The sequence below is a fragment of the Heloderma suspectum genome, chromosome 3 (genome assembly GCF_057233095.1).
Source record: "Heloderma suspectum isolate Gila_16-S chromosome 3, 16-S_ref, whole genome shotgun sequence".
NCBI classification, from domain to species: domain Eukaryota; kingdom Metazoa; phylum Chordata; class Lepidosauria; order Squamata; family Helodermatidae; genus Heloderma; species Heloderma suspectum.
The window spans coordinates 225,743,418-225,757,112 of record NC_139460.1 but is presented as its reverse complement, the minus strand read 5'-3'; the positions used below and the strand labels follow the sequence as shown (position 1 = coordinate 225,757,112).

General features: G+C 40.7%; 1 protein-coding gene across 2 annotated transcripts in view; it reads right to left on the bottom strand.

The window, feature by feature from the left end:
* LOC146350836 (protein FRA10AC1 homolog) overlaps window positions 1-13,695 on the bottom strand; it is a 37,053-nt gene that overhangs the window by 7,492 nt on the left and 15,866 nt on the right. For both annotated transcript variants that reach the window (XM_084845846.1, XM_084845847.1), the window contains exons 8-13: window positions 12,404-12,449; window positions 8,696-8,809; window positions 7,066-7,108; window positions 5,369-5,496; window positions 4,828-4,866; window positions 1,491-1,575 (exon numbers count right to left, since the gene is read on the bottom strand). In XM_084845846.1, coding sequence (XP_084701972.1) covers window positions 1,491-1,575; window positions 4,828-4,866; window positions 5,369-5,496; window positions 7,066-7,108; window positions 8,696-8,809; window positions 12,404-12,449 — 455 coding nt within the window. The remainder of the gene's footprint in view (window positions 1-1,490; window positions 1,576-4,827; window positions 4,867-5,368; window positions 5,497-7,065; window positions 7,109-8,695; window positions 8,810-12,403; window positions 12,450-13,695) is intronic.

The following is a 13,695-nucleotide window of genomic DNA, read 5'->3' as shown; positions in this document are numbered from 1 at the left end:
ATTACAGAGGTCCTGTGTCAATCCTGCAAGCAGATAATACTAGCACAAACAACAGGACCAGTATTGTTAGAGCAATCAAACATGCTACATGGCTGCAAAAAAAGGGATCCAAACAGTGAACACAGCAAACACCCACAGGAAGGCTGGGATGCAGGGGAAACGCATCCAAAGTAGATGCCATGCTGGCTCAAGGAATTTTGCTGCCAAATGTCATTCCCCACCCAGCCCCCTGCCCCAGTTAGGGCCATGTCGAGGGCTCCTTGGAGGTCTCTCTCAGTCTAAACCAGTAGCCAAGTCCAGACACAGACAAAGGAATTCCTTTCAAAGCTTTATTCTTCTTTTACAACTTAACAACTATACCGATTGCAACTAAATCTGAGCAGCACAGTACCTATGCCCTAAGTTGGAACAGTTGGTCCCCGTTTGAAAGGGAATTACTGGCAGACCTCTGAACTTAAGGACTAGGGACAGTCCCTCCCCTTTTCCCTTGGAGCCTCTGGGCGCAGCCGTTGTTTGCGCGCCAACCTGGCACTTCGCCTCCTTTCCACGCCCTCCATCTGGCGCCGCTCTCTGCGTCTGCGTCGCGCATCCACTAAGTCTGCTATCTGTGCTTGGTCACTCCCTGGACTGCTAACTAAACTAGGAATGCTGGTGGGAGGAATCTCCGTCAGCTGTTGGTCCTGGGAAAGAGGAGAGCACTCCTCTCCCAAGAGCAACTGCTCTTCCTCAGAATCAGAACTACTCTGGGATTCTATGGGCTCAGTGTCCACCCTGACAGGCCAACGCTTTAAAAAGTCTTGCTGCACCATTCAGATACCAATTCTTGCCTTCCCTCTATCCTCTCCCCTGAAGCAGGTCACTTCACCCGACCAGTCCATGGGTTGATGGATTTTTTGCTAAATTATTTGCCCATCTTCTTTTTTCTTTGGGCACTAAGCGGTTTTTACCATTTTATTTTACTAATACTACAGTAACAAGGGGAAATGTGTCTGTAGCTTGGATTGCTCTTCTGGAAAATAGAAAAACACAGATACTTAAAAAATAGCAATAGTTCTTATCATTACGTCTGTGCCCCTGAGCATACTTACTAGGAGGTAAGTGCCTATGAACTCACTGGAACTTACTTCTGAGTAAATGTACTTAGGCTCAGGTTGTTAGTCACCATTATTATTAGTATAATGAAGCCTAATTTAAATGAAAGAAATGTGATTATTAAACTGACTTTCACCATACCTGCAGGTGACTAGTAATGTTGCTTGTGCAAGCTGTACCAGCTTAAACGGACACACATTTCATGTTTTAAAAGCCTTCTTCCCAAAGTCACATATTAGTTAGGGTTCTGTTGCTTATTTCTCTGTGGGATTATTTTCAGGGAGTTTTGCCCACAAACATTCACTGTAAATGTTATCAATCTTGAGGGAAAATATCATCTAAATACAAAATAGCCATAATAATTTTAAAGCAGAAAAACTATTAGATGCAGGACTGACCGTGTTTTTTCTTCTATCTCTTGTGGAGGACCCTTCCAAAAATCAGCATCTGAAGGACCATCTTGCTGATCACTATTGTCTGAATCTGTAACAATGTAACTTAAGATTTTAAATATTTTTACTTTAATAATAGTCACATTTTAAACTATGCCTGATTAGCAAGGTTTATTTACATTAACAAAGTAAACACTGCATGTAAGGTCTGAAAGGATTCATGCTGCCTGATCCACGACCCATTTAAGCTGATGTTCGTCTCTAGCCAAAAGAATTAAAATGTTTATGTTGAAGTGGGAGAAGAATTAAATTAAAAAGATAAATTAACAGGTTCATAGTGGCCAAGAGTCCACTTTACAAGGCACACAAAGACATAAGAGAAACAAAAACTGCTGCAAGTTTAAATATTTGTCACCACTCTCCCCAACTCCAGAATTGCATATTGTAAAAAAGACACAGATGTAATGTGACTATGGACAAGTGTTACAGCCTAAAATGTTTGGGTCAGTGGGCACAATTTGAATTTTGAGGGTGTCATGGGCAATCTCACAAAATGGTTGCCATGGGGGAACCTTCCCCATTCATAAAATGGCTGTCATAGCAGACATGGGCAGTCACAGAAACTCATTTCCCAGAAGGCAAAGTGGGGAGACTAAAAAAAAGTAACTTGACCAAGAATCTGAGTACAAAGCAGTGGTGGAGTATGAGCTCTAAAACACAAAGCCACTCTTTTGAACCCAAATAAAGATGGCACTGGGGGGCAGCACTTTGCTTTGCAGCAAGCCAGTCTCCCAGTAAAATAAAATAAAATTTAAATTTTAGGAAAGGAAATGGCAGGAACCCTGGCAGACACCAAGAGAGATATCCATAGGCACATTAGTGCCCATGGGCATGACACTGGAGACCCCAGAGCTAAGGGGTCCACCTGCATCTCACTTGCTGGATTAGTAACTGTGGATGTAAATCTGCACATCCAACCAAGCATCACAAGGCACATTCATCTCCAAATGCCATCTATTCACGTGGCACTGCTTTCAGTGGAATGCACATTTCAATACATATTCAAAATACACCTTCCCATCCACCTTCTGGTGCATCTAGTAGCAATAAATTGCTTTTTTGGAAAAGCAATGAGTGTTAGACCACAATACAGGGATATTTCATACCTATTTAGGGTAGAATATTTTTTGGTATTATGAGGCTGTTGGCTGCCATTTTAAAGCTAGGGTGATATGTACTCACTTGGATTGGGAGCACTAGGAGGCCGTCAAAATGCTTATTACAGACAAAGCAATAAACAGGACATATTCAAACCAGCAGCACTTGTTCATTTATAGTAGGTTCAGGGAAGCAAAGGATGATTGGGGACAAAATTTATGAGCAGAGATGTACCTGAATACAACAGCAGCTGGGAGTGCATATGGGGAGGTACAAAATAAGAGGACAGATTTCCACCTGTGTGTCACATGTTGATCTCAAGGCTCTTTTGTGCAGACCAGTTTCCTTCTAAAATCCTGCAAATCCCAGCCTTTTCGTTAAACATTCGTACTGTAATCCTTAGGAGTTGTGTGTCTGAACGTAAGATGGGTGGCACATATTTCTGATGGAGCCCACAGTTATGAACACATTGCTCAAAGCTTTGTTCAAATGCAACATTGGTTACATCTGAGCAAATTCAGTGAGGCACTTCTTCAGACTCATATGGTAACAACCAAGCACAGACTTAAGAGGCAAGCACACTCAAGCCCACTAAAAACAATGTATAATTACGCCTGTGCTGGATTGTGCCCTACAACTCTTCCATAATAAATGTCTTCAACTTTAAGGTGCCACAAGGAGCTTTGTTGTTCTCTCTCCTTACATTCTTCTTTTCACAACACATATGATCCAAAACACTTGGACATGTCAAGCAGGATTTTTTTAAAAAAAAACTTAAGGCCCAATCCTATGCATATTTAGACAGAGAGAAGTCCTACAATTCCCAGCATGACCCAGCCCACATGGCTAGCTGGAGGGATGCTGAGAATTGTAGGACTTTTCTGTCTACATGCACAAGACTGCACCCTTAGTTTCTTTGGACTTGATTTCTTTAAATAAGAGACCTGAATGTTGGGTGACAATCTGCTTTTGAAGGTCCTCTTAGGGTGCAATCCTATCGGGATTCCTCTCAGCCTCCAAACTCCGAAACCTATGCAGAGCAGGAGTGTGATGGCGACCTTTGCCTCTGCATTTTAGCTAGATGGGCATTTTCATCCATCTAGCTAGGGCTCTGTGGAGGGGGAGGTACGGAGGCTGGGGAAGGCTGGAGATAGCTCATATCCCTGCTTCCCCAATCCCCTCCTCTCCTTGCCCACAGAACCGCCTCCTTTCCCTTCCCAGTACGGTTCTCTCCACACTGGCTGCAAAGGGGAAGGAAGCTCAGATTCCTGGGTCCAAGGTCGGAGTGGTGTCTCCGAACTTGGATCCAGGAATGTGAAGTAGCCTATGACTCCTCAGACTCTGTCTAGGGGCCACAAGATTGTTCTCTTAGTTTCAAAAGCAATCTGGCATGAAATGGGAGTAAGCTGCTTTTTGAGAAATAAAAAAGCTTGGCCATGCAGAACTAGTTGCACAGTTCTTTGGATCCCAGCAGGAGCCAATCTAGCTTCTAATAAGATTTTCTGTAGTACTGCCGTAAGTGTTCTTCCATCAAAATCTATAACATTTTCTTTCCCAGAATGGAGACCAATCATCCATTTTAAACTTTATGATTTCCTTTTACAGCTTTTCATATGATCAGTCCTTGACGTTGTTAATGAACAGAAATGCCTTCTAAACCAAAAGTAGTGAAACAGTATTCATACATTCATACATTTGGTTTTTCAAAATACTCGCTTAAGAGAGCTATCCTATGGTCCATAGGATATTTCGGAGTTCCCCTCCTGAGGCCGTAGACACTCCTACAACTTCAGGAGGAGGATGTTGAGATCCAATCCCTCCCCCTGCCCCCTTACATCCACTGTGGAAAGAATCGCAGTGCCTGCTTTCGAAGCTGCAAAAAAGTGACCTTGGACAGCTTTGGGGAGGGTGAAAAGAAGGTGGGACAGTGAGCTGAGAGAGGAGAGGCTGGGATCTGAAGTATCCTGTGGCCTCTCTGTTGCATGTCCCTGCCCACTGTGAATAAATAAGCTAGAGAGGTTCAGGGGACAGTCTAAGGAAGTGTTGTTGTTTTTTTAAATTGGAGGCAAAATCCCTTCCATCCTCCTCCCACCTTGCCAGCAACAGCCTGGCAGGATGCAGAATTTTTGGAAGCCCCCAAGCTCAGAGGCATTCAGCCCATAGGACTGCATCCTCAATTATTTACCTTTATCAGAATCACCAGATTCTTCTAACGATGCTGGATCTGAAAAAAACATTTTAAAAAAGTAATTAGTTACATGTGCAGTCATTCATATATGTATATAAATGTTATGTCAAGTGTCAAAAGTTCAACATTTACTAGTAACTCTTGATGTTTCAGGAGATCAGACAGAAATGCCAGAAACCCCTGGTATTACAGGTAGACCACATTAACTATCAATAATCCTAATCTGGGTATGCTCTTAACCCAGATTTCAAAAGTTATAACTATTGAGGAAATCTTCCTGCCTGTGGATAATAATCCAGTAGATTCTCTCAACATCTCTTCTTCCCTACTATCACCAATGTTTGGCCCTTCCTCTCACAACTAAATGTAAACTACAATCCTGCATACACACAAACACCACTGAATTGTCAGTTTCCAGCCTCAGCAAATAATTTTCCAAAATATAAAACACATATGCTATTATTACAGCATCAAACATTCAATTATTCATGTTAAAATTTAAAAATAACCTTATTTTAAATATTTAGGGTTCTTTTACCTTTACGGGTCTTTTTTTTCTTTGACTTGTGTCTGTGTGGTGTAGACAAGCTTGATCTCTTACATGTTAACCCTTTGGAGCTTTGTTCTGTGCTCTCTCTCTTCTCTGTTGGTTTGACTTCCCTTCGCCTTTATAAGTAGAAATAAATGTTAAAAATCCTGCCAATGTGTCCATTCAGCTACAAAAATACATTAGAAATAGAGTATAAAAGAGGGATTTTAAAGAATCCCTCAACAGCTGACTCTGAAACCAGTAAACATGAAGTTTTTAAGGTGCCCAAGCTGAACTGTGGCATGAATACATTTTGTATAAGAAAGATACACATCCTATATTATTTTGTTATTTTTTTATTTATTTACATTTATATCCCACCTTTTTTCCTCCTAAGGAACCCAAGGCGGCAGACATAATCTTCCTCCTCCAGTTTATCCTCACAACAACAACCCTGTGAGGTAGGTTGGGCTGAGAGTCTGTGACTGGCCCAAAGTCACCCAGTGAGCTCCAGTGGCCAAGTGGGGACTAGAACCTGGATCTCCTGATTCCCAGTTGAACACCCTAGCCACTACACCACACTGGCTCTTTTATATGTACTGATAAAAGAGAAGCATTTGACCCAACCCCACTACCCACAAAAAAGACAACGTTTTAGCTGAACTCAAATGTGCAGAGGTGATCCTGAATCAGGACTTACCAAAGCTTAACTCCAGAAAACTGCCAATGTCAGGGCTCGGCCATTTAATCAGGGAAGAACAACCTTCCCCAATCAGGTGCCCTCCGGATGTTTTAGACTACAGCTCCCATCAGCCCCAGCCAGTATGGCCAGTGAACAGGGGTGATGGAATTTATAGTCCAAACTATATGGAGGGCACCAGCTTTGGGAAGACTGCAGAACTACATAAAAGTATTACTGAACATGTACACAGCTGCCCCAACCCAATTAGTGGCTATATGCACATATAAGAAGGCTTCCACATGTGTACATCCCTAGCTGGATGGGCAAACAGGGAGCAATATCCAATGTTAGTCCTATGTAGAGTAGACCCAGTCAATGAATGGGACTTATGTCAGTCATGACTAACTTAAGTCTCATTCATTTCAATGGGTCTACTCTACATAGGACTGACATTGAATACTACCCAGGTGCTGCATGTTCAGTTTCACTCCACAATCCAATAGCTGGGATTGCTTTTAAAAAAGGAAGCTAAAATCCCACCAACTTGCTGTTTGGCAGAGGATGCTTATTTCAGTCCATGCCAAAGAAATGATTGGTGGAATTTCAGCTTAAAAATAACAACAATGCTATGCATACACAGCCCTGGCTCCTCTGCATTTGATCTGTTGGATCAGAAGCAGTGTATTGCCACTTCATCAGCAGTGACTAACCACAACAGAGGTTGGCTTAAGATATTTCCAGTAAGAAGACGCCCCTTTCTTTTACACATTCAGACCTACAAGCACAGGTTATCGTATTTAAAAATGCTGATTTGTGATACAAAGCTTTAATAACTGACACATCATATTTATACTGTCCTGTAAGATTTGTTGTTGTGGTGTCACCGAGCTAAAAAGTCAATATGAATGCATGCTCTATTGTCTTTTTATGAAATTCTTTTTCCCATGTCTATGACAGAAAGAAAGATCCTATCTATCACATAAATAGACACAGATACCGATTGAACTTCCAAGCAGTGTGTTACCTGTGATGAAAGTTTAATTTGTAAGAGCATTCTGGACAGAGTCCTGAAAAAAAAGAATTAAATTCTTTATTCAAGTAAAGATTTGATAGCATTTATCTCGATAAATGTTCCTTTCAATTATTTTAGGATTGCTATATATAAAATCTCACTTCACATGTATGCGTGCTAACCAAAACTGTCAGTATTCATTCCAGCTTTTAATAACTTGGAAAAGCAGCAGTAAACAGCACTTGGGTTGCAATGCTATACCCAGTTTCCAAGTAGTAAGCTCCATTGAACCCCTCAAAGGGAATTATTTTTAAGTAGACATTGATAGGATTGCCCTGCTGACCTAACCAAAAGAATACTATTAAAACATGTCCTACGATCCGTTTACTCAGACCAACCCTTTCTTCAAGTGCCACTGGAACCAGCAAAATCTATTTCGATTTGCATAAGCTATAAGAGCAGTTAGTGGGTTTCGTATGGGAGCTCCTATGCCTCAAACTCTAACTATGTATTTAAAAAAAGCAGCTTTCAAATTAAGCTGAGTGCTGATGTTTTTCTGCAGTGCAGGATACAGAATGACAAACTCTGGGTTAGAGAAAGCCTCAATTCACTCAAGAAAATTTTGGAATCTTCTTCTATGAATATTTAAGAGAAGAATATATTAATGATTATGATATATTAATCATAATGAGAATATAATTATAGTGGGGATTGAATTAGATTATTGTTGAGGTATCTCAAAATGCTATGATCTATGGAATGAGTCCTTGTGGAGAAATTAAACCTGCAGTAATATTCTCAATGTTGCATAGCAAGTTACAGCAAATTCTATCAGTCTAGCTAATAAAGTAGCTCTACTAGGAGAAAGAAGACTGCTATCGCTTTATAACTGGGGTTGGGAACCTCCGGGCAGAGAACCAAATGCAGACCTCCAAGGCTTCTCAATCCAGATCTCCCAACTCTCCCCAGGCCACTCCCCTCACCACATTGCTCAGGGTATTGATGTCACGTACTCCTTCCTGCTCTGTCCCCCAGCTATAAAGCTGATGAAAGAAACTTTGCACAAGCTGCGGAAGGAGAATGTCTGGATGCAAATGCAAATGTCTTCCCCCACACACATTTTTCCCCATTGCAAGATCTGTAGTTCTGCCCACTTTTGGCTGTGGCCATGCCTACTGCAGGAATGTAGACCCCAAGGTTTCAGTGCAGCTAATTCAGGAAAAAGGTTTGCTACCCCCGCTTTATAAAGTAGACCAAGGATTCTCCTGGCATCAATGGTCAATATGGTGACCATTGCTGGGTATTTGCTTGGGCCAATGTTCAACAGGAGGCCCACAGCTGATTAGGGCCCCTGAAGTCCTGGCTCTTCTGGTTCTGGCCCTTGAGGTCAGAAGACAGTGTGGTATTGGACCATATGGGTGCAGTCCACATTCTACAGAAACCGCTGGCCAAGCGCCAACTGATTTTAAATAGAGCTAGATTGCACTCTCATTTTGTGAACTCTGTGTTTAAATTCTCCTTTTTAACTAGGGCTTTTAAAATGTCAACTGCACTTTTCTACCCTGTGGAAACATTAAAAATATAACCAGCAAGATCCATTAAAATTACATAGGTGTCAAAACTAACTGTATGAAGGACTCACTTAATTTCACAAGTGCGTTTTTCTTTTCACCATGCTCAACGTAACCAAAATTCACCTCCCAACTCTTCAAGCCTTCTTTTTCATCACAATGCTTACTTCCACAGGAAAACTGACCTGGAGAGAGGTCAAAAACAGAAAACAGCACTAAATCCATTACTTCATGGAAGTTAATTTTATTACATGACATATTCATTAATAACACATCAGAAGTAAGTTACAGGCAATAAAATCTATTTTTAAGGATACTACCACTATATCTGCAATTAAGAAAAAAACAATTTAATAGATTAGGTTAGTAAAAATCAGGTCTAGTCTCTGGTATCTTGCATAGATAAGGGGGAATGGAGAGAGAGAGAGAGAGAGAGAGAGGAATGTATTATACACAATCAATGATCAAACAAATGTGATGAGGCTATTTACTAGATTCTACATGATTATTTGCTTAGGAACACATGATGCCACACACATATAGTTTTATTAGCCAAATCTAAAATACTTTAAATGCAACTAGAACATTGAAATGTATAAATATACGGAATACATTCCATTACTTATTATTAGTGAAGATATTGCCACTTTTGTCCCTGAGCCAGATGGCTCCTTTAGGCATGCTCAAAGGAACTTTGAATTTTCTTCCACCCTGAACATCAAATGCACCTCACGGCATATTCTAAACTATTTTAAAGATTTCCCTGAGTGGTTTTCCAAAAGCAGATTGCCATGTTGTATTGAAGAAAGGAAGGGCTTCTGTTCAAAACAAAACTTGAAAGCCCTGCTGGGCAAGCATAACTAATAAATGCAGTTCTCTGGATTTCATCATTTCTTACTTTCAAATATTGAACTCAGGTTCAGTAACAAAATGAGCATAAAATGTTTAAGAATGTCCTGCTAAATGAAACACAAAAGTTTAGTATTTGCTTTCATTTATACTCTATGTTTCTAATGTTATACACAGTGCAAGTGATATGCAGCCTCTCCAAGAAAGATACATCCACATGCCTAGCTGGTGGTAACGATCTGTATTAATAGGCTCACCTCCAGTACTGTTTTTGAAAGATTAACCTCAGAATGTTCTGCCTAAGCTGCTAACCAGTGGATTGACAGTGTCCTCAGATATTTCAGTTCTGCAGTGTAAAACCATTGTAAATGCTAAAGCTTGAACCCAAGAACACAGAACTGCTGCTGTTCATATACTTCATCATGTTCATTAAGGCTGCAATCCTATGCACACTTGCCTGGGAGTAAGTTCCATGCAACTCAATGGAGCTTACATCAGAGTAGACATGTATACGATAGCACTGCTCAAGACACACCATAAAACCTTATTTAAAAAAAAAATCCATGAAATCAAGTCCCTTGTTTTTAATATCGATCAAAAGAAAAAATTAGGAAGCAACGGGATTTTTATTTTTGTAACCAACAGTGAACATGATATTTTAATTACACTTATATCAATCCTATGCCAGTAGCAAAACTCTCATTGATTTTAATGGGTTGGGATTGTTACCTACATGTAAGGAATGTAAGGAAAATATAATTATTTATCGAATGGTGGCAAATATAGCTAAGAGGTTAAAAACAGCAAAATTTCAGAAGAGTTATGTCATATTAAACTTAAATTAAATGTCAATATTTTCGGTAACCCATTGTTTATCGCATATATAATGGTGGTGGGGGGAAGCTTTCAACAGGTTTGTGTTTGTTTTCATCGCTAGACATGTAGGTGAGACTCGAGAAGGTCTTCTTCTATTCCATACTGAGATATATGCAAAATCAGTATCATAACTGTCTGATTTGAGAATGCTAGTAAAAATACACAAAATGTGCACTGCAAAAATAAATTCAGCAAAACATATTACACAACTGCATCTAGAAAACCTTACCATACTTTTGAATGCTTGCGCCCCTTAGTGGTGAACTATATTATTGATCTGTGCCACTGATGATTGCAGCAGTCTTTGTGAAGCAAGCTTGAAGTTTTTAAAAGTATAATTTAGAAAATAATCAGAACAAACACATAATGTATATTAGTAATATCCTGCATCATTAGAACAATAAGCGTTGTCATGTGCAATCAAGTGCACAGCTGGGGAAGCTGTACATTATCTATATCAGATACATCAATAAGATCAGATATATCTATAAACTAATCAGTGGCGCATATCAGATATCTCTATAACCTAAGTATATCTATAGTTCCCTGGACTCTGTCATTTGGTCATGCAGTGTAGCACTGTGAAATCTGCTTCAAGCGGGAACCCAAAACATGGAAAGACAAGTGTGGAAATGAGATAATGGAGGCACAGGAACATAGGAAGCTGCCTTATACTGAGACAGACCATAGGTCCATCTCAGATTGCACTCTCGACTGTCGACACTGACTGGCAGCAGCTCTCCAGAGTTTCAGGCAGGATTCTGTCTCTGACCTATCTGGAGATGCCAGGGATTGAACTTGGGACCTTCTGCAAGCAAAACATGTGCTCTGCCATTAGGCCACAGCCTCTCCCATGTAAGGCAATGTTTCTATATGCTGCATGAACAGTTTGCTTCCTCAGAAAACAGGGTCAGGCAGTTCCACCCTGTTTCCCTTCACATTTGGCTAAAAACATGGTAAAATTTCTTGAAACAATAAATTCCAAGCTGATTGTTTCTTCAGCCATTTTCAATCTAGATCTGAAATGGGCAACTTCTTTGGCTCTGAGGGCTGCATGCAGTGCCAGGTGCCAGATGGGAGGCCACAGAAAAGTGGGCTTTTTCCCACAGCCCAGCTGTGGTGAAAATTCAGTGAGGCTCCCCGAGGTTTGGCTGAGTGATGGCGAATGGCACTGAACTGCACGTGGCTCGTGGGCTGTGGGTTGCTCACCCCTAATCTAGATCTGGTAGATCTTCAGATATTTTGGACTTCAACTCAGAGCATTTCTGACCAGGGGCTTCATTTCTGACCAGCTGAAATCCAAAACAATTGGAGATCTACCTTCTGCCCACCCCTGATCTAGATCAATTAGCACTTTAAAGATGTTAACAGCTATGATAAAATAAATATACAAGACAATATCACAATACATTATTGAGCATATCTAGAAAAAATATTAATCCTTATGACAAAATAACTAACAAGTCAGAAAGAACATCCCACATATACACAGAGATCTGGTTTGCATGGCGCAACAGCCCACTATGGGTTAATTTACCTGCAGGGACTGCCGCGTTGTGCTGGGTGCCCATGGACACCTGGCTTGCCATGTCTTGCAAACCAAGGCAGTTGGTATTCTTTGGGGATTAGGTAACCCTCAAATAACCCCACAACAATCCATGGATTATTTGAGGGTTGTCTAACCCTCAAACAACCCCTGCCACCTGGGCTCACACAACAGGGCAAGCCAGGAGCCTATGAGCACCCAACACAATGCAACAACCACACAGGTAAATTAAGCCACGGTGGACTGTTGTGCTGTCCGAACCAGGTCACAGTCTTGGATCCAAAGGCACTTCCATTCACCAAGGGAGAATTCTCAATGTTTGCTAAACCCACTTCTAGCTGCAACCCTCCACACCACATCCCATACTGTCTCAAACCCTCAAAGAACAGGTTTTTAAGGGGCTGCATCAAAAAGGGGAGGCGAGAAAGCCACATTCTATAAACAAAGCTTTGCTCATAGAATTTCAGATCCAAGCCACAGTAAGTTAAAAAGAAAAAAAGAAACTTGCCTTTTCCTGATACAACCTCTTTCTCATGTCTCCACCTAAATCCAAACTGTCAGAAAGATTAAAAAAAATGTGCAAACCGGGTTACTGTCTATTCTTGCATAGACCAAAACACAAGGCAAATCCAACTCTGTCATGATGCCTTATTGCAGAAGTCTACAATTTATTCAGTACAACATTTACATTGAAAATAAAACCAAATCTGACCATCTATATACAGAAAAAGAATTTTACCTAATATTAACTATGTGGACACAGGCCAAAGCTGGTGGCATCACATAAGAAACATAACGCACTATGAAAAAATCAATACACCAGTGTTACAAAGAAGGGAAAGGAAGGGAAGGGAAGGGAAGGGAAGGGAAGGGAAGGGAAGGAAAAAGCACATATGCTTCAGCTTATATTCCCCACTTTTGTTCATCCAACACAGGCTGGTTTTATACATGGCCGCCAAAGATATGATAACATTAGACTTTGATGTAGTAGCCTTATCCCAAAATAAGCAATATCATCTCTTTGGATGCAGAGAAAGCCCTTAGTATAGTACACTAGGGTTTTCTGTCACATGCTTTGACTAAATATGGTTTTCCTCGAAGTTCTGTATCTTGGCTAAGTGGATTAGATACTGCTCTGCGATAACAAAGATAAAGGATTTGAATTGTCTGCGCAGGTGGGGCACAAAGAGGTGAACAGAGCACTTGTGCATTCCAGGGATCAACCATTCCTTCCTCCTGCCCCCCGTCGCACAATACTGCGTTTAAAGCCCTGTGCAATGAATAACCCTACTATGTGTACCATCATTCAAAGGCATTTTTCTCAAACCCCTCTTTGAAAAGGAAGACTGAAAAGAACATTGTACAATAAAGTTGGCAGTTCCAGTACACTGACCTAGATCCAACATACTGGCCATCTAGCTATACTCCCTTTTTGTCATCAGGCACATTGGAATGATCACACAACATTTTCCAGCAATAGCCAAATGCCAAAGAGTATCCTAACCCTTTTAACTCAGAACAGTGGTGTGACTACTTTTATCTCCACTGAAGGCCAGTTAAGCCTCTGTACTTACTGAAAGGTCCAATCAGGAAGAAATGTAGCCCACAGTCTCATGTCATTCTGCTCTCCTGCTTTTTACGAGTGAATGTGACTGAGTTTCTTGACTGAGTTCACTGCTTTTTAATTTTACTTCTGATCACAGGATCACCATTGCAGAATGTTATTAATTTAAGAAATGGCGAGAACTATATGGCTGCTCAACAATTACTGTTAAAAAAAACCATATAGGGGCTTTATTT